Source organism: Scyliorhinus canicula, chromosome 2, assembly GCF_902713615.1.
Source record: "Scyliorhinus canicula chromosome 2, sScyCan1.1, whole genome shotgun sequence".
In the NCBI taxonomy this organism is placed as follows: domain Eukaryota; kingdom Metazoa; phylum Chordata; class Chondrichthyes; order Carcharhiniformes; family Scyliorhinidae; genus Scyliorhinus; species Scyliorhinus canicula.
In genome coordinates, this window is record NC_052147.1 from 87,823,263 (window position 1) to 87,847,121 (window position 23,859).

Consider the following 23,859-nt stretch of genomic DNA (forward strand, 5'->3'; position numbering starts at 1 on the left):
AGGTCGGCGCAACATCGAGGGCCGAAGGGCCCGTACTGCGCTGTAATGGTCTATGTTCATTGCCTGTCTTGGACCTAAGGTGGCTCCTATATATATATTTATACAGCACCTTTAAAATGGCAACCGCTCCAAAGCTGTTCCAGGAGCATTGTGAGGGCATGTTGACACTCAGACACATAAGGAGATAACGGGTGGTCAACTGCTTGACCAGAAAGGTGGATTTTAAGGAGCATTTGGGAGGGTATTCCAGAATTTAGGTCTTTTAAAAAATAAATTTAGAGTACCCAATTATCTTATTTTCCCAATTAAGGGGCAATTTAGCATGGCTAATCCACCTACCCTGCACATCTTTTTGGGTTGTGGGGGTGGGACCCACACAGACATGGGAAGAATGTACAAACTCCACACAGACAGTGACCCGGGTCCAATTTCGAACCCGAGTCCCCAAGAGCTGTGAGACAGCAGTGCTAACCACTGCGCCAGCATGCCGCCCAGAATTTAGGTTGTGGCAGTTGAAAGCACTATCACCAATGGTAGAGAAGTTAAAATCAAGGGTGCTGAGGAGGGGAGAGTTCTGGGTACGGGAATGAGGGTTGTGGGACTGGAGGGGGTTGCAGAGATAGTGAGATTACCTGGGGAAGGGCCTGGATGAAGTTCTGGCTCACAGCAATTGGCTTCAGCTCGGGAAAAGGAGTAGGCCGATGAACAAAACTGGCCGTGATTTCCCTGGGGGAGGGGGTCCTCTGCTCCTCTGAACACCCGCTGGAAGGAGGGGGGAGGGTCAGCGCCAGGTTGCAGTGCAGAACAGCCCTCGGTGACTGCCTTCGGCGAGAGGATCAAGTGAGCAGATTAAATCGTGCCACAGTGTTCAACCAGGGCCTTCCAAAGAAACACAACATGTCTGACTCTTTTTTAAAAATATATCGTTAACAGGGTCCGATAAATGGACATCTGCAGAGAAGAAGATGTTCAACAAAGGGCTGGCAGCACATAGGAAGGATTTCTTCCTCGTTCAGAAACTGGTAAGACCCAATGAGCTGCATGCCTGCCAACTTGGGTGGGGGGGAGGGATGTGCTGGGAGAGAGGACAGACGAGGTTCAGTGGAGATTTGCTAGCATGGTGCCATGTGGAGAGACTGGTGAAGATGCAATTGTTCTTCTCCGAGAAGTGAAGGTTAAGATGAGATTTGAAAAGGTTGTTCAAAATCTTGAAGGGTTTTGTGAGAGTAGATGAGGACAAACTGTTTGTAGGACAATACAGATTTAATATAATTGACAAGGGACTAGTCTGGAATGCACTGCTGGAAAACGAGTGGAAGCAGATTTGAGTGGCATTTTCAAAATAGTTGAAATGGAGAAAGTTAAAGGGCTCTGGGGAAATAGCAAGGGACTAGGTCTAATTGGATAGCTCAAAGAGTTAGCAGAGGCACAATAGCCCCTTTACTATGCGGGGAGAAGATATGAAATGCCTCCTTGTGTCTTGCAGGTGAACACAAAAACTGTGGCCCAGTGCGTTGAGTTTTACTACACGTACAAGAAACAGGTGAAGATCGGCAGGAATGGAGTCCTGATATTTGGCGATGTTTCTGATAGCAATGGCAAGAATGAGGAGGAGCCGGTTGAAATTGACAGAAAGGTAAGGCCTGGTTACTTCATTGGATGTATGGTGTTTGGGATTTCCTGAAAGGAAAGCAATTATTTCTTGTCTGGACCACACCTGAATAATGTCAAAAGGTTATAGAATGGATAATAAATTTCAATATAGATAAGTGCGGCATGGTGCATTTTGGTAGGCAAAATAAAGAGGTATGTACTCTTTGTAAAGTAAGAGACTAACTGGGGCCTGGTAGTGTATTGATAGTAGAGAGAGTTAATGTTGGGTGGTGGATGACGTTGAGATTCTTGTGTTGTTGGTGCTGCACTCATCCAGTCAAGAGTATTCCATCACACTCCTGACTTGTGCTTCGTAGATGATGGACAGATTTTGGGGAGTCCAGAAGTGAGTTACTCACTGTAGGATTCCCAGCCTCTAACCTGCTCTTGTTATCACCATATTTATGTGGTTGATCTTGTTAAATCTTTGGTCAGGATTTGCCCCCAGGATGTTGATGGTGGGATATTTGACTTGAATTTCAAAGGGCGACCATTCAACTTTCCCTTGTTGGAGATGGTCATTACCTGACAATCAACCCAACTTGGTCTTGCTGCATAAAGGCACGGGCTACAAAGAAACCAATGAATGGCTGAGGCTCCCTCCTCTGAGTTAGTGGCTAACGTGAAAATGTGTTAAGCCATGAAAGGTGAAAGATTCCAGCCTTTGATCTCCGTTCGCACAGTGAAGCATCATCTTTGGTGCTCTTGGGCTAAAATGGGGCAGCACGGTAGCATTGTGGATAGCACAATTGCTTCACAGCTCCAGGGTCCCAGGTTCGATTTCGGCTTGGGTCACTGTCTGTGTGGAGTCTGCACATCCTCCCAGTGTGTGCGTGGGTTTCCTCCGGGTGCTCCGGTTTCCTCCCACAGTCCAAAGATGTGCAGGTTGGGTGGATTGGCCATGATAAATTGCCCTTAGTGTCCAAAATTCTATGATCTATGATTAACCTAGGATAAAAGTTCGGCACAACATCGTGGGCCGAAGGGCCTGATCTGTGCTGTATTTCTCGGTTTCTATTTCTAAATTGTGGACTTCGGGCCATCGCGGGCCGGAGAATTTGGGCGGCCCCGGAGCCCATTGAGTTGCGCTGGTCCCCACTATTCTTCGAGGCGGGCGGCGCGATTCACGCCGGGGCGAGTTTTGGGGGGCCGGAGAATTTGGAGGGCGGTGGGGGCGGGATTCACGCCGACCCCCGGCGATTCTCCGACCCGGCGGGGGGTCAGAGAATTCCGCTCACTGTCTCCCAGGGGCCCGGGTCCAGTTTCACGTGCACCACTTTAGAAATTACCCTAAAAGCCTCCTTCCAGTAATCCTCTAGCTTTGGACAGGACCAAAACATCTGAACGTGATTAGCGCCCCCCCCTCGCCCCGCAACATTCACACACATCTTCTACTCCTTGAAGAATCGGCTCATCCTCGCCCTCGTGTACCACTTTCAGCTGTATCAGCCCCAACCTTGCGCACGAGGTGGAGGCATTCACGCCGAGCAGTTGCCATGCCAGGCTGTGATGCAGCCAGGTAGGATGCTTACTATGGTGCATCTGTAAAAGTTGGGAAGAGTCAATGTGGACATGCTCGATTTCCTTAGTTTCCTGAGGAAGTATAGGTGCTGTTGTGCTTCCTTGGTGGTAGCGTTGATGTGGGTGGACCAGGATAGATTGCTGGTGATGTGCACACCTAGGAATTTGAAGCTCTCAACCAGTACTTCTGCAGGCTAGTGGAATAATATTGCACTTTGATTTTGCAGGATTCTCTCCCTCGTAGAGCCCGAGTACCTATCGTAACAGAAGTAAAGAAAGAAGAGGACGAAGAGGAGGACGAGGAGGAGGATGAACAGGGGCAGGAGGAGGAGTACAACCCAGATCACAAGAAACTAATCCTGACCCAAGCTAAGGTTGTGAAGAATGAACAGAACTCAGCAGTTGTAAGTTAATCTGGTTTCTATGAGTTGTGGCATGTTAGACTAGAGAGCATTTATTAATTCTGGTTCATCTGGTTTGAGGGAGTCTTGGGAGTGTTAGTCTAGAGGGCATTTATCCATTGTGGTTAAGCAGTGTTTTATAAAGAAACCGTTGTTTGTTTTGCCCTCGTATCTCAGTCAGTGAGATGCCTTGCGGTGTTGCAGGTAAGGATGGACTTTGGGATTCTGAGGAACTCCAGATCTGTGTTGGATACCTGCCAGGGACTTGGTGCGACAGGAAAATACCACAGAGGTGTAGTAAAAGATAGACAAAAGGTTTGCATTTCTATAGCATCTTTCACCACCTCCGATATCTCAAAGCGCTTCACAGCCAAAGAAGTACTTTTGAACTGTGTACACTATCGCTTTGTGGGAAGCGAGGCAGGCAATTCGTGCACAGCAAGATCCCACAAACAGCGGTGCGATAAATGACTAGATGATGTGCTTTGGCGACGTTAATTTAAGGGATAAGTATTGGCCAGGACACTTTAGCGAACTCCCCTGCTCTTCTTCAAAATAGTGCCATGGGATCTATTATGCCTACCCGAGAGGGAAAAGGGTCACATCTGAAAGACAACACCTCCCCCGGTGCAGCATTCCCTCAGTATTGGAGTGTCAGCCCTGAGTATGTGCTCCAATCTGTGGACTGGTCCAGCACTCATCAAACATAAGCGCAAGTACCCTTTCTTGGGCACCATTATCCAGTTAATTGAATAAAAGGAGCAATGAAGTCTCAACAAAAGCAAAAGAAATCTTCCCATCTAATTCATAGCGTCTGAACGGAGCTCGGAACATTATGCACCCTGAGGTATCCACTGGTCATGGAAGGTATCAAGTGTACCATTGGGTACCACATGCTTCCTCTCCAGGGTCACTCAGCGTTGGCAAGACAGCTGAGGGCAGCCAGAGTGACTTCCAATAGAGTCCACCCGTCCTGGACCAGGACCTGCAAACTGCTGTTTCTAGGAGGCCCGCAAGGTTCCTGTGACCTGGCCAATCAATACACTCTGTACCGTGCAAATGGGTTTAATCAAGTGTTAAAGAGCAGCTCTTTGTGACTCCTCATCCTGAATATATACACAGGAAACTGACTCATCTCCCTGACTATATATACCGGCCATTGATTTCTCATCCTTGCCCTGAATAAACACATGGACCATTGATATCTCGCCCTGAATATACACACGGGCCATTGACTCCTCACCCTCACCCTGAATATATACACGGGCCATTGACTCCTCACCCTCACCCTGAATATATACACGGGCCATTGACTCCTCACCCTCACCCTGAATATATACACGGGCCATTGACTCCTCACCCTCACCCTGAATATATACACGGGCCATTGACTCCTCACCCTCACCCTGAATATATACACGGGCCATTGACTCCTCACCCTCACCCTGAATATATACACGGGCCATTGACTCCTCACCCTCACCCTGAATATATACACGGGCCATTGCCACCTTGCCGTGAATATGTACACGGGTCATTGACTCCTCGTCCTTGCTCTTAATATATACACCGGCCATTGATCCATTGCCCTGAATACATACACGGGCCATTGACCCGTTGCCCTGAATACATAAACGGGCCATTGATCCATTGCCCTGTATACATACACGGGCCATTGACACCTTTCCCTGAATATGTACACGGGCCATTGACACCTTGCCATGAATGTATACACGGGCCATTGACACCTTCCCCTGAATGTACACACGGGCCCTGGTCCCGTGGCCCTGAATGTATACACGGGCCCTGGACCTGTTGCCCTGAATATGTACACGGGCCATTGACACCTTGCCATGAATGTATACAGAGGCCATTGACCCGTTGCCCTGAATACATACATGGGCCATTGGCCCATTGCCCTGAATACATACATGGGCCATTGGCCCATTGCCCTGAATACAGACATGGGCCATTGACACCTTTCCCTGAATATGTACACGGGCCATTGACACCTTGCCATGAATGTATACACGGGCCAATGACACCTTTCCCTGAATGTACACACGGGCCATTGACACCTTTCGCTGAATGTACACACGGGCCCTGGACCCGTTGCCCTGAATGTATACATGGGCCATTGACACCTTTCCCTGAATATGTACACGGGCCATTGACACCTTGCCATGAATGTATACACGGGCCATTGACACCTTGCCCTGAATGTATACACGGGCCATTGACACCTTGCCCTGACTACATACATGGGCCATTGACCCCTTGCCCTGACTACATACCCGCACTATGGACCCGTTGCTTTGACTACATACACGGACCATTGACACCTTTCCCTCAATATGTACACGGGCCATTGACACCTTGCCATGAATGTATACATGGGCTAATGACACCTTTCTCTGAATATATACATGGACTATTGACACCTTCCCCTGAATGTATACACGGGCCATTGACCCGTAGCCCTGAATACATACATGGACCATTGACCCATTGCCCTCAATATGTACACGGACCATTGACACCTTGCCATGAATGTATACGCGGGCCATTGACACCTTCTCCTGAATGTATACACGGGCCATTGACCCGTAGCCCTGAATACATACATGGACCATTGACCCATTGCCCTCAATATGTACATGGGCCATTGACACCTTCCCCTGAATGTATACAAGGGCCATTGACATCTTCCCCTGAATGTATACACGGGCCATTGACATCTTCCCCTGAATGTATACACGGGCCATTGACACCTTCCCCTGAATGTATACACGGGCCATTGACACCTTTCTCTGAATGTATACATGGGCCACTGACACCTTCCCCTGAATGTATACACGGGCCATTGACACCTTCCCCTGAATGTATACACGGGCCACTGACCCCTTGCCCTGACTACATACATGGGCCATTGATCCATTGCCCTGAATACATACACGGGCCATTGACACCTTGCCATGAATGTATACACGGACCATTGACACTTCCACTGAATGTATACACGGGCCATTGACACCTTCCCCTGAATGTATACACGGGCCATTGACACCTTCCCCTGAATGTATACACGGGCCGCTGACACCTCGCCCTGAATGTATACATGGGCCATTGACACCTCGCCCTGAATGTATACACGGGCCATTGACACCTCGCCCTGAATGTATACACAGGCCACTGACACCTCGCCCTGAATGTTTACACAGGCCACTGACACCTCGCCCTGAATGTATACACGGGCCACTGACACCTCTCCCTGAATGTATACACGGGCCACTGACACCTCGCCCTGAATGTATACACAGGCCACTGACACCTCGCCCTGAATGTTTACACAGGCCACTGACACCTCGCCCTGAATGTATACACGGGCCACTGACTAACTTCTCAAGGTCACACATCTGGAAGTCTCTATATACTAAAAGGCTGGGGATCAATTTGAGCTTTTAAAGCTGATTGATGCATTTATGTTGGCTAAAGGTTTCCCGGGGTGTCGGAGCTAAGGTGGGTAGAGTGTGTTAAGACACAACTCCGGTATGGTTGAACTGAATGGAGCAATGAGTTCTAGAGAATGAATGCTTCTTCCTTTTCCTAATGCTTGTACTTGGCTAAGGTACATTGTTTGAGAGGAGAAATGCAGTCTGCATTTGGCCTGTCCTAATATCTCGCCTGGTAGCGAGACACAATGTCTGAAATGGATCTGCATTCCACTGCCAGGCATAAAGTCGTTTGTGTATTATTTGAATTTATGGACATTGCATAGCTATTAAATATCCACTTTTATCACCTGAGATCCCCAGCAACACAGAAGTCAGTCTTCAGCCAATACGATTCAGCGCACGTGATTGCAAGAAACGGCTATGGACCCTGACAATATTCCAGCAATAGTACTGAAGACTTGTGCTCCAGAACTTGTTGCCTCCACAGCCAAACTGTTCCAGGACAGCTACAGCACTGGCATCTGCCTGGCAATTTGGAAAATTGCCCAGGTATGCCCTGTACCCGAAACAAAGCAGGACAAATATAGCAAGGCCAATTACTGCCCCATCAGGCTACTCTCCATCATCAGCAAAGCGATGGAAGAGGACATCAAGCAGCACTTAGCAAAAACCTTCCGCTTTCCGCCAGGGTCACTTATCTCCTGACCTCATGACAACCTTGGTTCAAACATGGACAAACGTGCTGAACTCCAAAGGTGAGATTGACTGCCCTTGATATCAAGGCAGCATTTGACCGAATGTGGTATCAAGGAGTCCTTGAATGGGCATCAGGGGGAAATGCTCCACTGTTTGGAGTCATACCTGGCACAAAAGAAGATGGTTGTGGTTATTGGAGGTCAATCATCTTAACTCCAGGGCATCACTGCATGAGTTCCTCAGGGCAGTGTCTCATGGGCCCAACTATCTTCAGTTGCTTCACCAATGTCCTCCCTTTCCTCACAAGATTAGAAGTGGGGATGTTTGCAATGACGGCACAATGCTCAGCACCATTCGCGACTCCTCAGAGCATGAAGCAGTCCGTGTCCAAATGCAGCAATACCTGGACAATATCCAGGCTTGGGTTGACAAGTGGCAAGTTACATTTGCTCCCCACAAATACCAGGCAATGACCATCTCCTACAGGAGAAGATCTAACCACCGCCCCATGACATTTAATGGCATTACCATCACTGAATCCCCCGCTATTACCATTGATCTGAAACTGAACTGGACGAGCCATATAAATACTGTGACTACAAGAGCAGGAAAAAGGCTAGGAATCCTACGGCGAATAGCTCGCCTCCTGACCCGGTCCCCCCCCCCCCCCCAACTCTTGTCCACCATCTACAAGGCACAAGTCAGGAGTGTAATGGAATACTTTCCACTTGCCTGGATGAGCGTAGCTCCAACACTACTCGGCTTGACACCATCCAGGACAAAGCAGCCCGCTTGATTGCTCCCCCTTCCGCAAACATTCAAACCCTCCACCGCCGACGAACAGTGGCAGTCGTGTGTGCCATCTACAAGATGCACTGCAGTAACTCACCAAGGTTCCTTAGGCAGCACCTTCCAAACCCATGACCACTACCATCCAGAAGGACAAGAACCGCAGATACCTGGGAACCCCCACCACCTGGAGGTTCCCCTCCAAGTCGCTCAACACCTTGACTTGGAAATATATCGCCGCTCCTTCACTGTCACTGCGGTAACATCCTGGAACTCCCTCCCTAACAGCACAGTGGGTGTACTTGCTCCTCGGGGACCGCAGCGGTTCAAGAAGGCGATTCCCCATTACCACCACCTTCTGGAAGGTAACCAGGGATGGGCAATAAATACTGGCCTAGCCAGTGATGTCCACATCCCGTAAATGAATCAAATAAAAAACGACTATTAATCTAGTCTGAGAACATCTACACCTCCTCAATGACAGATTGCCCATCTTAACTTATCGTAAATTTTTGTTTCCAGGAACTGATTTCGACAAGGTCTCATGTCCACTTTTGAGGACCATGATCTGCATTAAATTCTTCCCCCTGAGTCAGGAGATTGTGGGTTCTGGTTCTAGACCAGAGACTTGAGCACATAATAAAGGGTGACACTCCAGTGCAGTACTGAGGGAGTGCTGCATTGTCAGAGGTGCCATGTTTTCCCTCGGGTGGAATTAAAAAAGAGTCCAAGGCACTATTGGTAAAAGAGTGGGAGAGTTCTCCCCAATGTACTGGCTAATAAATATCCCTCGTACAATATCACTAAAACAGGTTATCCGATCATTTTCTCATTGTGGTATCTGTTTGTGATACCTTGCTAGATGTAAATTGTATGTACCCTTCAAAAATGTGCTATGCTGTTTGTAAAGTATTTCTGTGCAATAAACAGCATTGTATAAACTTCCTGAGGTTGTGAAAGGAGCGAAGAGAATTCTGATGAATGGAGGAATTTCAGATATATGTTGTATTACATGTATTTGGTGGGGGTTAGAAGCCTGGTACCTGGTATAGTGTGTGTATGACTGCTGTAGTCGTGTTTTTTTAAATCCTGGTTTACAAGACCAGCAGCCACAGAGGCATTGTAAGAAGGAAACAATCATTCATTCCAACCATGTGTATTGTTTACCTGAAGTTGGGCGAATGGAATTTTATTTATATAACGAAGGTTCCCTCGGGAGTAGATAATTCGAGACATTCAGCCCGATTCAACCAAATGGAGCAAAGTCCCATAGCAAATGTGTTCAGCCGCGTGTTTCCTGGCACTTGCAGCTTCAAAAGACACAACACTATCAAATGCCACTTGGGTTAGATATGCGGCCTCCGCGGGGAATGCCACTTGGGTTAGATATGCGGCCTCCGCGGGGAATGCGCAGCCAAAGTCGCACTTAGTCCCATTTCCTGCACTGAGGAGCCCCACCCACTGAAACGCCTCAGTGAAGGGAGAGAGCAGGTTCCAGTTTTAAATGCCCACCCTATCTTTCGAGCTCCCAATGTGACCCCCACTCGCTGTAAGGGAGTCCTTAGCCCCTACCCTTCCGATCCCTGCCGCGCACAAAATGCCAACTTGACATCTTGACAGTGCCAGACTGGCAAACTGGCAGTGCTTCTGCTGGCTGGCAGTGTCATCTGGGCATCTTGGCAGTGCAAGGGGGGGCCTGGGTATCACCAGCAGTACCGAGGTATCGCCCTGCCCAGAGGACACGCCCCTGGGGGCCTCTGATCCCCTGGGAGACCCCCATGTGTGCATTTCCATCTAGGCCCCGTTTGTGGAGACCAGTACGGAATGGTGCTGGCCCGAAGTCTCCAACCTGAAGGGGATAGATCCCAATGTCTTTGTTGCCTCAGGGAACTGCATATTAAAGTCAGACTTTAATATGCCAGATTTGCCAAAAAGTGATCCCGCCCACAACGGGCGGGCTTCACATTGCAACGTCTCGCGAGATCACGTTGGATTTCAAGAGGCGTGGAAAGCCGGATACATTGTGGCCTCCCGTCATTTACCAGCCACTTTGCGCTGCGACACTGCTTTTCGGCCGCAGCATGGTGGTAGATCGTGCCCATTGTGTTTAGCTTTAGTAAGGTGATGTAGTTAATGGTAGGAGCCAGAGGCTGAAGCAGTCAGATGTGTTTCAGTGTTGAGTTCAGATTTGACTGTGGACAGAAGAGCAGTTTATCTCAAAGCAATTTAGTTGCGAAGATTTTTGAGCAGAACAGCAGTTTCTGAAAGGTGGGTAGGTTAAACAGTAGTTTGACACAGGCAAGAATTTGCAAGCTGGTTTCCTGAAGAATCTCTCTTTTTCAAAGAGGTTTGTCAAGACATATCTTTACAGAAAATATTCCTGGGTTGGCTAACTGTATTTAAAAGTGGATTTTGACCTGAGAATGGTGATAAAATATGGCAGTTAAGAGTTAATGTTTCATTGTCATTGTTAAGTATTGTTTAAATGGTAGTTATAAGCTATTTTCGTATGATAAAGTTAGTAATACTGTATTAGTAATAAAGTTTGTTTCAATAAACCATATTCCTATTTGTGTGTGAAGGTACTCATGGAGCAAAGTATCCTTTCCTCACAGTAGTTTTACAAATTAAATACAGTATTGGGGTTTGTGTCCGATATCCTAGCAACTGTTGGGCCTGATCCGGGATCGTAATACCACGCTGACCAAACTTACTCTACTCTTTCTCTTTTTTTTTTGTTTGAAGCACTCCCAAGGCGTTCACTTGCGGAAGAATCCTGACCCCACGTACCGATGCAGCTACAGACCGCGACAACCTGCAGTACCCACAGCAGCACCCCGCATGCCGTCCAGGAGTGAGCAGGCACAGTCGGGCGTCACAGCCAAACCCGCCAAGCAGAGTCAAGAAAATATCTTCCCTTGCAAGAAGTGTGGGAAGTAAGTGGAAGTTTCAGAGTCGAAGCTGAGGCGTTGGTGCCAAGTACTTGGCAATCCTTGCTCCCTAAAGGAACAGTATAGTTGTGCTGCGGTTGGGTGCCCTCTTGTGCTTCACCCAAGTGGCCATTCAGCCCATGCATGCTGGTGCACGAATCAATTCCATGTTGCATGGCAGCCAATCATGATCGTGACCTCGTTCATTTTTCATTTACACTATTCCAGCCAATGGAAAGCAGACAGCTCCAACTGACGAGCTAACACTGGCAGAGGACTGATGGGCCAAATGGCTCAATTCCTGGAAATTAGATAATTCTTTGAATCTTGTCTGAGATTTTATTGGTTAACAGCCATAGTTATCGAGACCAGTTGCCATACTCGAGCCTTAGACAAAGTGAGGGTGATCTAACCCTAACTACCTAACTCCATGTCAATCTCCTCCGATCCAAATCTTGTTGAAATGACGCTCTTGCCTACCTCTCAGTAGTTGCGTGTGTTAAAATATTCCAAAGTTATATTGATTCCATCTTCTTTCTTTTACTAATGATCCCACCGGTCTGTGCCCCCCCCCCCCCCCCCCCCCCCAACTTCATTAATCTTCTCTATTCTAATCATTAAAAAGTCCTGGTTTTTCAGGCTTTTCTTTGTAATTATACCCATTCATTTTGGGCGCCATTGCTGGTAAATCTTTGCTGTTCTTGTTCGATGCCTCAAATATCCTTCCAATGGTGCTGTGCCCAGACATGTACCCTTCTTGAGGAGCCGCCACAGGTTAAAAAATCTGCTGTGCTTCTTCCCAATCTCTGTAATATCCTCCAACCCCTGTAACCCTCCAACGTCCCTTTCTGGCTGCTTACTCCTCCCCCATTTTAATTGCTCCACCACTACTGCTACCAAGGGTCCTGAACTCTCGAATTCCCTCCCTAAGCAATTGAGGCTAAAACTCTCTCTGCCCCTATCTCTCCTCTTCGTGCTTCTTAAAACCTAACTCTTTGACCGCACCTTTTGGTTCTATATCCTAAAGTCTCCTTCTTTGGCTTGGTGTGAAACTTTGTTTGAAAATGCCCCTGTGAAGTACCTCAAGGTGTTTTACCGTGTTAGGGGCACCATATTAACTATGTTGTTTGTATGATACCATGATCACATCTATTTTACAGAGTTGCAATGCACTGAAGGAGCGGTTGAAATTCTAAATATATACCTGATATACTGGAAAAATATCACCGAATCATTCTGCAGTGGTAAACTGGACACGCCAGTTCCCCTAGTTGGAGCCACAGTGCCCCCATGTGGCACACATTGGTTATGACATGCGACAGGAGGAGGCCATTCAGCCCTTTGAACCATGGCTGGTCTGTTCCTCAACTCGCCTGTCTTTGTCCCACACCCCTTGATACCCAAACTCAACAAAAAACAATCAGTCTCTGTCTTGAACACTTCTGTTGATCCTCAGATCAACAGATGTTTGGGGGAAAAAGTGTCCCAAATTTCCGCTTGGCCTTCCTGATTTCACTCCTAAGTAACTTGGTTTTAATTTTAAGATCATGCCCCCTTGTTCTGGATTTCAGAAGAAGCCACTTCTCTGTATCTGTTCTTTGGAGAACATTCATCTTTTTAAATATCCTCCGCGCGATCACCCATAATATTCTAAACTCAGGGTACTACAGGCCAAGTGTATGCAATCTATACTCCTAATCCAGGTCTCCATTTTTCTAAGTCTATGCTGAATCACCTCCAAAGCCAGTGCATCCTTTCTGAGACACCGTGTCCAGAACAGAGTGCTGGGACCGGGTCTAACTACAGAGCTGGCACAGGCCTCTAGAAGCTGACCGCTTAACAGTCAGCCTTTGAGCAATGATGGACAGGTCCTATCCGACCTGTCGCACACAATTGTGAAACCTGTATCTCAATAGGTAGAGTCCCCGACCCAGTTGAAATCAGTGCTAGCCACTTGCGCTACCGTGCTGCCCTAAAGTTGCCATAGTTCCTGTTGATCATTGGCTGTTTTCCCCTTTTTGAGGGAGAGCTGACTGGTGGTGATTTAACCTGAGGATCACCACACCTCGGGCAAGGGCCAAGGTTGAGAAGGTGGGCCTTCATTAATAACCTCAGCCGGTATGGGAATTGAACCCCTGCTGCTGGCCTCGTTCTGAATCACAAACCAGCTTTCTGGCTAACTGAGCTAAACAGGCCTCCAGCAAGAGGGTACCCAGGGAAAGGATTGGCCCATTGAAGGACAGGGGAGGGAATCTATGATTTGATTTGATTTATTATTGTCACATGTATTAGTATACAGTGAAAAGTATTGTTTCTTGCATGCTTTACAAACAATGCATACCGTATATAAGGAAGGAAGGACAGACTGCAGAATATAATGTTACAGTTATAGGCCCATTGAAAACTCTGATGGCAGTAGGGAAGAAGCTGCTCTTGAGTTGGTTGGTACGTGACCTCAAACTTTGGTATCTTTTTCCTGATGGAAGAAGGTGGAAGAGAGTATGTCCGGGGTGCGTGGGGTTCTTAATTATGCTGGCTGCCTTTCTGAGACAGCGGGAATTATAGATAGAGTAAATGGATGGGAGGCTGGTTTGCGTGATGGGCTGGGCTACATTCACAATCTTTTGTAGTTTCCTGCGGTCTTCGGCAGAGCAGGCTCCATACCAAGCTGTGATACAACCAGAAAGAATGCTTTCTATGGTGCATCTGTAGAAGCTGGTGAGGATCATAGCTGACATGCCAAATTTCCTCAGTCTTCTGAGAAAGTAGAGTCATTGGTGGGCTTTCTTAACTATAGTGTCGGCATGGGGGGGGACCAGGACAGGCTGTACACTGGTGATCTGTACACCTAAAACCTTGAAGCTCTCGACCCTTTCTACTTAGTTCCCATTGATGTAGACAGGGGCATGTTCTCCACTACGCTTCCTGAAGTCGATGACAATCTCCTTCACTTTGTTGACATTGAGGGAGAGATTATTGTCGTCGCACCAGTTCATTAGATTCTCCATCTCATTCCTGTACTCTGTCTCATCATTGTTTGAAATCCGACCCACTACGGTGGTGTCATCAGCAAATTTTAAAATTGATTTGGAGGGGAATTTGGCCACACAGTCATAGGTGTATAAGGAGTACAGTAGGGGGCTGAGGACACAGTCAAAGGTATATAAGGAGTATAGTAGGGGGCTGAGGACACAGCCTTGTGGGGCACCGGTGTTGAGGATGATCGTGGAGGAGGTGCTGTTGCCTATCTTTACTGATTGTGGCCTGTGGGTTAGAAAGTTCCGGATTGAGTCGCAGAGGGAGGAGCCGAGGCCAAGGCCATGGAGTTTGGAGATGAGTTTTGTAGGAATGATGATGTTGAAGGCTGAGCTATGGTCAATACATAGGTGGCTTTGTTATCTAGGTGTTCCAGGGTAGAGTACAGGGCCATGGAGATGGCGTCTGCTGTGGACTTGTTGCAGCAATAGGCGAACTGTAGTGGATCAAGGCAATCTGGGAGGCTAGAGTTGATTCGTGCCATGACTAACCTTTCAAAGCACTTCATGATGATGGATGTCAGAGCCACTGGACAATAGTCATTAAGGCACGCTGCTTGACTTTTTTTGGTACAGGGATGATGGTCATCTTCTTGAAGCAGATAGGGACCTCAGATTGTTGTAAAGAGATGTTGAAGATGTCTGCGAATACCCCCGCCAGCTGATCCGTGCAAGACCTGAGTGCGCGTCCGGGACCCCATCCGGGTCAGTGGCTTTCCGTGAGTTGACCTTCGAGAAGGCTGCTCTGACGTCTGCCGTGGTGATCTCAGATACAAGTTCATCTGCGGCTTCTGGGGTGGAGGGCTCGCTCTCGCTGACCTCTTGCTCAAAGCGGGCATAGAATGCTTTGAGCTCATCAGGGAGGGGTGCATTGGAGCCGACGATCTTACAAGCTTTCATCTTGTAGCCCGTAATGTCTTGCAGACCTTACCATAGACGGTGGGGATCCCTGTGGCTAGCCTGGGACTCAAGCTTGGTCCGGTATTGTCTTTTGGCATCTTTGGATTTCTTTAGATCATATCTGGCTTTCTTGTAGAGTTCAGGGTCGCCTGACTTGAACTCCTCAGACCTAGACTTCAGCAAGCAGTGGATATCCCTGTTCATCCAGAGTGTGGAGCCAGAGGAAATAGGCAAGGTACTAAATGAATACTTTGCATCAGTATTCATCAAAGAGATTGAATTGGTGAATGTTGAGTCTGGAGAAGGGTGTGTAGATAGCCTGGATTACATTGAGATCCAAAAAGACGAGGTGTTGGGCGTCTTGAAAAACATTAAGGTGGATAGATCCCCAGGGCCTGATGGGATCGACCCCAGAATACTGAAGGAGGCAAGAGAGGAAATCGCTGAGGCCTTGACAGAAATCTTTGGATCCTCACTGTCTTCAGGTGATGTCCTGGAGGACTGGAGAATAGCCAATGTTGTTCCTTTGTTGAAGAAGGGTAATCCAGGGAACTACAGGTCGGTGAGCCTTATGTCAGTGGTAGGGAAAATACTGGAGAGAATTCTTTGAGACAGGATCTACTCCCATTTAGAAGCAAGAGGACGTATTAGCGAGAGGCAGCACGGTTTTGTGAAGGGGAGGTCATGTCTCACTAACTTGATGAGAGTTTTTTGAGGAGGTCACAAAGGTGATTGATGCAGGCAGGGCAGTGGATGTTGTCTATATGGACTTCAGTAAGGCTTTTGACAAGGTCACTCATGGCAGATTAGTAAAAAAGGTGAAGTCACACGGGATCAGAGGTGAGCTGGCAAGATGGATACAGAACTGGCTAGGTCATAGAAGGCAGAGAGTAGCAATGGAAGGGTGCTTTTCTGATTGGAGGGCTGTGACTAGTGGTGTTCCGCAGGGATCTGTGTTGGGACCTTTGCCGTTCGTAGTATAAATGATTTGGAGGAAAATGTAACAGTCAGGGAGATCTTGGTGTACAGGTCCACAGGTCACTGAAAGGGGCAACACGGGTGGAGAAGGTATTCAAGAATGCATACGGAATGCTTGCCTTCATTGGCCAGTGTATTGAGTATAAGAATTGGCAAGTCATGTTGCAGCTGTATAGAACATTAGTCAGGCCACACTTGGAGTATAGTGTTCAATTCTGGTCGCCACTCTACCAGAAGGATGTGGAGGCTTTAGAGAGGGTGCCGAAGAGATTTACCAGGATGTTGCCTGGTATGGAAGGCATTAGCGATGAGGAGAGGTTGAATAAACTTGGTTTGTTCTCACTGGAACTAAGGAGATTGAGGGGCGACCTGATAAAGGTCTACAAAATTATGAGGGGCATAGACAGAGTGGATAGTCAGAGACTTTTTCCCAGGGTAGAGGGGCCAAATACTAGGGGGCATAGGCTTACGGTGCGAGGGGTAAGGTTTAGAGGAGATGTACGAGGCAAGATTTTTACACAGAGGTTGGTGGGTGCCTGGAACTCGCTGCTGGAGGGTGATGTTTAAGGGGCATCTTGAGAATTACATGAATAAGATGGGAATAGAGGGATACCGGACTCCGGAAGTGTGGAAGATTTTAGTTTAGAGATGCAGCATGGTTGGCACAGGCTTGGAGGGCCGAAGGGCCTGTTTCTGTGCTGTACTTTTCTTCTTCTTTGTTCCAGCAAAGTAAATAGAATTTTGGGTTTCATAAAAGTGTTAAGGTCCAGGGTTTAAGAGAACCCCAAAGTGTATCATGGAGTTCACCTGACCCTTAACTTCAAATTTATTGTGGTTATGAGAAGCACATGGGCCTGCCTTTCAGGTGTTATTCAACAGAGTGTTACAGTACTTTTAAATTAAAACAATGTGTATTCATGAAACTAGTTAACACTTTATAAACTCACAGTAAACATCTTAACAACTATCAACACCAATAAATCCCCAAAGAATACAGTACTCTATAGATAACCCTTGATAAATTCCCAATCAACATCCAGAAGACAAAAAACCCTTTTAACACAGAGATCAGGTTTAAATTCTCTAATGAGAGCAGTTATCCCTTTGAAATCACCCAAAGAACACTCTTTAGCATATAGAGAGTTCCATGCACATCTGCTGGCTTTCACTGCAGCTCTTCTCTCTGAAAATGAAACTAATAACTCACTCTGTAGCAGCTGCTCAAAAACGAAAGTAAAGCAGGCAGACAGCCCAGCTCCACCTACACTCTGACATCACTGATAAACACCCGTTTCTGATCTATTTCTTAAAGGTACTCTCACATGGCAAAAGAGGTTACAAGTACAAAAGCACGGCAGTCATGCTGAAGCTTAATAAAACTCTGCTTGGGCCACAACTAGGAGTATTGCTTCCGATTCTGGTCATCACATTTTAGGAAGAAGGTGCGAGTTATTGAAATGATGCAAACGAGATTTACCAGTGTTTCCCTGGAGATGAGGGATTTTATTTGCAAGGTTTAGGCTGGAGAAGCTAGAGTTGTTCTTGGAACAAAGGCGATTGAAGGGCGATTTGATCGAGGTGTACAACAATATGGCAGGTTTAAATATAGTAGACTTAAGAGAAGCTGTTCCCATTAGCTGATGGTACAAATTTAAGGCTCTGGATAGGGTGGAATGTTTTTACGCAAGGAATGATAATGAACCTGCCACCTCTGAGGATGGCAGAAGCGGAAATAATGATTTCAAAGGGAAATTGGGTGGGCAGACATTTTATAATAGGGCAGCAAGGTGCCACACCTAAACTGAGCTGGAATCCAGCATTGGGTGTTTGAATCTAGTATTGGGTGACTGTCTTGAGTTTGCATGTTCTCCCTCTATCTGCGTGGATTTCCTCCAGGTGCTTCAGTTTACTTGCACAGTCCAAAGATGTGCAGGTTAGGTGGGGTTACAGGAATAAGGTGGGGCAATTGGCCTAGGTCGGGTGCACTTTTGGATGGTTGCTACAGCTTCGATGGGTTGAATTGCCTTCTGCACTGTAGGGATTCTATGGCCACAGGTATAGAGTGGGTGGGAATGGGACTGACTGGATTAGTCTACAGAGAGCAATCATGGACCCAATGGGTCAAATGGCCTTCTGTGCCATACTGACTCCATAAATATGATGAGATGGGTATGCCATAACCGGGATCGAACCCGGGAACTCAGCGTGTGAGGCAGCAGTGCTAACCACCACGCCACTGTGCCTCCCTTCATTCCTCTATCCTACACTTGATCTTAGCCAAAAGGCCGAGAAGCGATTCATTCCTCTATCCTAATCATAAAAAGCACCCCTATGATTCCCTTAAATATTGTTCCTATTACTGATGTCAAATGAATGGATTATACTTACTGAGGTCCACCTTGTCACCCTGTTTAAAATATGAGGACTTTGTTGGGCCTCCTTCCAGTCTGCAGATACCACCCCAGAGGGCAGTGAGCTCTTCAAAAGATGGGTTAAGGGATTACATGTGATGTGTCCCATTTCCCTGAGGGCCTCTGGAAGGACATCCAGATGCGCCATCTATTTTCAGATTTCTGAAACAAAGAAACCTAAGCATCAGTCCAGCTCAGAGTAAGACGCAAAAACACAACCCGAGGATTGTCAAATTTAAGTTAAAAGGTGTACCTCAACATACCATTGCTCGTATTGAGAAAGATTGCGAGGATTCAGTCTTATTTCATCCTGAAAAACTGCAGCTGTTGTAGATACAAGTTGTATGTTGTCTTGTTACGTCAGATGAATTGTTTCAAATTGTTTAACCATTGTTACCTTGAAGGCACTTTACCTCCTCCCTTGATGCCAACACTCTTAATGCCTCTTCCCTCTCCAGTTGACACTGGCATTCTTCTCTCGCTCCCTCTTTAAATTAAGATAGCACATCTTTTGTTCCCTCTCTTCCCCCACCTCACTTCATGTTGGTATTCTTCATCTATTGTGCAAATTCCTAATTAAGAATATGCAGAAAAGGCAAGACCTCAGACCCCCTAGAAATACAATCCCCTCAGACATAAGAGAAAGGAGAAATAACATTTTTGATCGTAACAGAAAGACCAGAGTGGGAGGCCATTTGGCCCGTCAAGCCTGTTCTATTGTTGAATTAGATCACAGCTGATCTATACCTCGCCTCAATTTACCTGCCTTTGCCCCACCGAACAAGAATTCATTGGTCTGTGTTGAAAATTCCAGTTGATCTTTTAGTGGGTGAGTGTTCCAGATTTTCCTGCAGAACAAGTCTGGGGAATTCTTGGATGATTGTGTAAAGGGAGCTCCATTGGCGATGCTGCCAACTTGGTTAGGAGCATCAACTCTGACCTGATCTTTCCATTCCAGGGTTTTCTCCAAAGTGAAGAGTCGGAGTGCACACATGAAGAGTCACAGTGTCCAAGAAAAGAAGCAACGGGAAGCGGAATTGAAGAGCCGTATTATGGCAGAGGAAGAGCAGACGGTGGAGACAGACAAGTACGAGGACTATTCCTATTGCTACCAGGATGTATAGAGTAAGTGAAGAGATTGGGCTCCCCTCAACAGTCTGCGGCCTTGACTGGACTCGCCAGGTCGACATGGGCGGTGCTGGACGTACCTCCTCTGGGAAGCTATGCATCGCTTTGTCATCATCTATTCCTCACCCTCAGCCCTGCAAATGGACAAGTGGCGAGTGTGGAGGGCTTTTGGGTTGCTTCTCACCCCAGGCTGATTGCACAACGAATGGGTGATAGCAGTGATTCTAGCAAACTAAGGTTATACATTGGAAAATTGCATGCACTTTTTCAGTTCTATTGTGTCCAATTGATTGAATGCTTTCCTTCACTTAGCGTTCCCCTTTTTATTCACCGTTGCACAACAAATTTCTTGCACAGATTCGAAGATTGCTCAGGAGCAGAGTTGCACGTTAGTTAAGTGTGGATAGACAAATATTATTGTTGCTCAGCAGAAACTGGCTTTAAACATATATTCAACTGAAAGGAGTCAGTGTATTTACATCACACGAGACAGAATTTCATTTAGCTCAGTTGGCTGGACAGCTGGTTCGCGATGCAGAGCCAGACCAGCAGCACAGGTTCAATTCCCGTACTGACTGAGCTTATTCATGAGGACCCCACCTTCGCAACCTTGCCCCTTGCCTGAGGTGATCCTCAGGTTAAATCACCTTCAGTCAGCTCCCCCCCTCAAAGGGGAAAGCAGTCTATGGTCACCTGGGACTACGGCGACTTTACTGCATAACTTTGGGTTGCAATATTAAAATTGGACAACCAGGATGAACTGTTTGTCAGTTTAATACAACCTCATTTACACAGTTAGGCTCTTTGAGCTTGCTACTGAGTGAAATCTTGTCCTGATACATTAATCTGGGGTCTAGAGTCTGAGAGCTGTCTCGCTGCTCACTATCCCATTGTTTATATGTACACGTCAGTGTTCCCGACCCTGGATGCATTTTCTGCACAACGTTCAGACTCATCGAGTAGAGTCACAAAGTATATTCTGTTATATGAACTCAAATCATTCAGGTGCCATAGTGCCCAGGCGCAGGATAGTCCATATCAATATTGCTTCTCCCACCCATTGCCCCCCCCCGTCCCCCCCCGGAATGTGCGGGCACCAGAGGAAATGCTGGGAGCTTGAATCTTGTTACATCTTCTCCCCTTCATATGCTTTGTAAAGCTTTGCAGAGCAAGTATTCTGGACTTGTAACTTCATCCAGGCAATTTCTGAGAGATTTGCTCAGGGCCCCACCATCTTGTTGGCATGAGACAGTTCCACAGATGTTATCAATCGTGTGATAGTCTTGCCCTGGTCTGCACCGTGTCATTGGCACAGAATCCTAGCAGTACCAGATGGAGGGCATTCTGCCCATCGTGTCTCTGACCATTGCAGCTACTGCAAGTGGGAAATCTTTAGCCCATTCCCGTTACAAGCCACAGAAGATCCCTAATTTCCTAAGCCGCCATCTCTTTTCTAAATCACATTTCCTGAATTGTTATTTATTTGAAGCAAGTTCATAATAAATCACAGCAGTGGCTATGCTCCAGTACCGTTGCCAGTTCAGGTTGGGCATGTTCCTGGAGACCATGATTTTTTATAACTGTAACTGAAAGTGTTCCAAAAGAGTTTTAGTGCCCTGAAGAGTCTTCTCCCAGAGTTGCTGGCAGCAGCACCAAGGAGATTATTATTTAATTTCGGGAGACTTTAGGGCAATTCTGAAGGGCCATATGTTGTGCGAGAGACTGACACTAGTACAAGTGTACAATCTTTGTTATTTAATGTTAAAAGAAAATGAATAGGAGATTCCTGGGTGTCCAGCCCTGAAGCTGGGGAACCATGATCCTCTTAACCTTACAACTTGTTCACCTTTAAAGCTGCTTTTGCTCATTCTGCCATTGTACATACAGCACAAGGAGTAACTATATAATCCAGAGCTACAGCGAAGGCTGTCAGCACTGACTTTATCAGCCTGTTTTACCACAGACCTTGTAAATATATTAAAAGATTACATTATTTATTCTTACTATGCTTATTTGATTTCTGTATAAACTTCATAAGATTTATAATGTGATTGACTTAAAGGCTGGCCTGTACAATGTTTTCTGTGAATGGTTTTGTACATTTTGTTTCTTTTCGATGCCCTTCTACCCCTGCCCTTTGAAGCTAGTTTAAACTAGTCAGTGGTGGGTCAGCGCTCCTCAACGCCTACTGACCACATCAATCTTTCTGCAATGTAATATTTGTATTATTTTATATCAACGATTCAAAGCTTTGTTTTACAAAGGAAATAAATTGTAAATATGCCACTATTAAATGTAAATGCAGTTGAATTTTTTTAAAACAAAAGTTGTAAAAGAGAAGGCTCCTCTTGGAAGGATTGATCACAGGATCACAGCACGCTAGAATTTCAAATTCAGATTGAGCGGCAGAAGACAAGAGTGCCATACAAGAGCTCTAGCGTTGGGCAGAGGTTATTATACAGGCCTGATTAGTAGGACATATTTTAAAACCTTGTACCTAAATGCACGCAGTGTTCAGAATAAGGTCAATGAGCTGATGGCACAAGTAGAGACAAATGGGTAGGATTTGGTGGGATTACTGAAACATGGTCGCAGGAAGACTGGGAGTTGAATGTCCAAGGTTACTCAGTATTCCCAAAGGATAGAGAGGATGGAACAGGAGGTGGAGTTGCTTTATTGGTTAAAGATAACATTAAGGCTGTATTAAGAAAGATATTGGCAATGAAAGCCAAAACGTTGAATCAATCTGATCTGAGTTGAAATAAGAAAGAAAGGAAAGAACTCCTTGGAGGGAGTAATTTATAAGCCCCCCCGAGCAATACTTCCAAAGGGGGCATAGTATGAACCAAGAAATAACGAGGGCTTGTGAGAGGGCGCAGTGGTAATCATGGGTGATTTTAACATGCATATTGACTGGACTAATCAAATTCCCTCCTCGAGGGAGATTTCATTGAGTGCATGAGGGATTGTTTCTTATAGAAATATGTTATGGAGTCAACCAGGGAGCAGGCTATTTTAGATTTAGTATTATGTAACGGCAAAGGGTTGATAAATAGTCTTGTTAAGGATCCTCTTGGAATGAGTGATCACAGCATGCTAGAATTTCAAATTCAGATTGAGCGAGAGTGCCATGCTAAAGTTAATTATACAGGTCTGAGGAAAGAGTTGGCTTAAGTAGACTGGGTACAAATAATTGATGGTAGGACTGTTGATGAAGAATGGCGATGTTCAGGGAGATATTAAACACATCTCAATTAAAGTATATTCCTGAGAGGAAGAGAATTATAAAAGGGAGAAAAATGTTCCATGGCTAAACAAGGAAGTCGAGGAAGACATAAAGGCAAAAACTAGGGCGTACCATACTGCAAAAGCTAGTGGTAAGCTGGAGGGTTGGGAGAACTTTAGGGGTCAGCAAAAGGCTACTAAAACTAAAATCAAAAGAGCTAAGATGAATTATGAAAGGAAACTAACAGAAAACATAAACACTCTTACTAAAAGCTTATATAAAGAAGAAGAGAATAGCTAAAGTGAATGTTGGCCTTTTAGGGGATGTAGAAAAGCAATAGTGGTAGAGGATTCAGTAGTCAGGGGCATAGATAGGTGCTTCTGTGGCTGCGAGAAGGACTCCAGGATGGTAGTTTGCCTCCCTGGTGCCAAGGTCCTGGATGTCTCTGAGCGTGTACAAAGCATCCTAAAACGGGAGGGAAATCAGACCGAGATCATTGTCCACATTGGCTTGAATGACAGGCAGAAAGAGTAACGAGGTCCTGCAACAGCAATTTAGGTAGAAGATTAAAAAGCAGGACCTCTAGGGTAGTAATCTCCGGATTACTCCCAGTGTCATGAGCGAGCAAGGCTAGCAACAGGGATATAGTGCAGTTGAACACGTGGCTAGAGAACTGGTGCAGGAGGGAGAGCTTCAGTTTTTTGATCACTGGGATATCTTCCAGGGAAGGTGGGGC

At 46.4% G+C, this 23,859-nt stretch overlaps 1 protein-coding gene across 6 annotated transcripts in view; it reads left to right on the forward strand.

The window, feature by feature from the left end:
- Positions 1 to 22,191, forward strand: part of mideasb (mitotic deacetylase associated SANT domain protein b) — a 92,741-nt gene extending 70,550 nt beyond the window's left edge. For all 6 annotated transcript variants that reach the window (XM_038782149.1, XM_038782141.1, XM_038782131.1 and 3 more), the window contains 5 exons: positions 934 to 1,022; positions 1,487 to 1,636; positions 3,402 to 3,578; positions 11,261 to 11,451; positions 19,728 to 22,191. In XM_038782149.1, coding sequence (XP_038638077.1) covers positions 934 to 1,022; positions 1,487 to 1,636; positions 3,402 to 3,578; positions 11,261 to 11,451; positions 19,728 to 19,893 — 773 coding nt within the window. In that variant the 3' untranslated portion in view covers positions 19,894 to 22,191. The remainder of the gene's footprint in view (positions 1 to 933; positions 1,023 to 1,486; positions 1,637 to 3,401; positions 3,579 to 11,260; positions 11,452 to 19,727) is intronic.
- Positions 22,192 to 23,859: the final 1,668 nt, after the last annotated feature.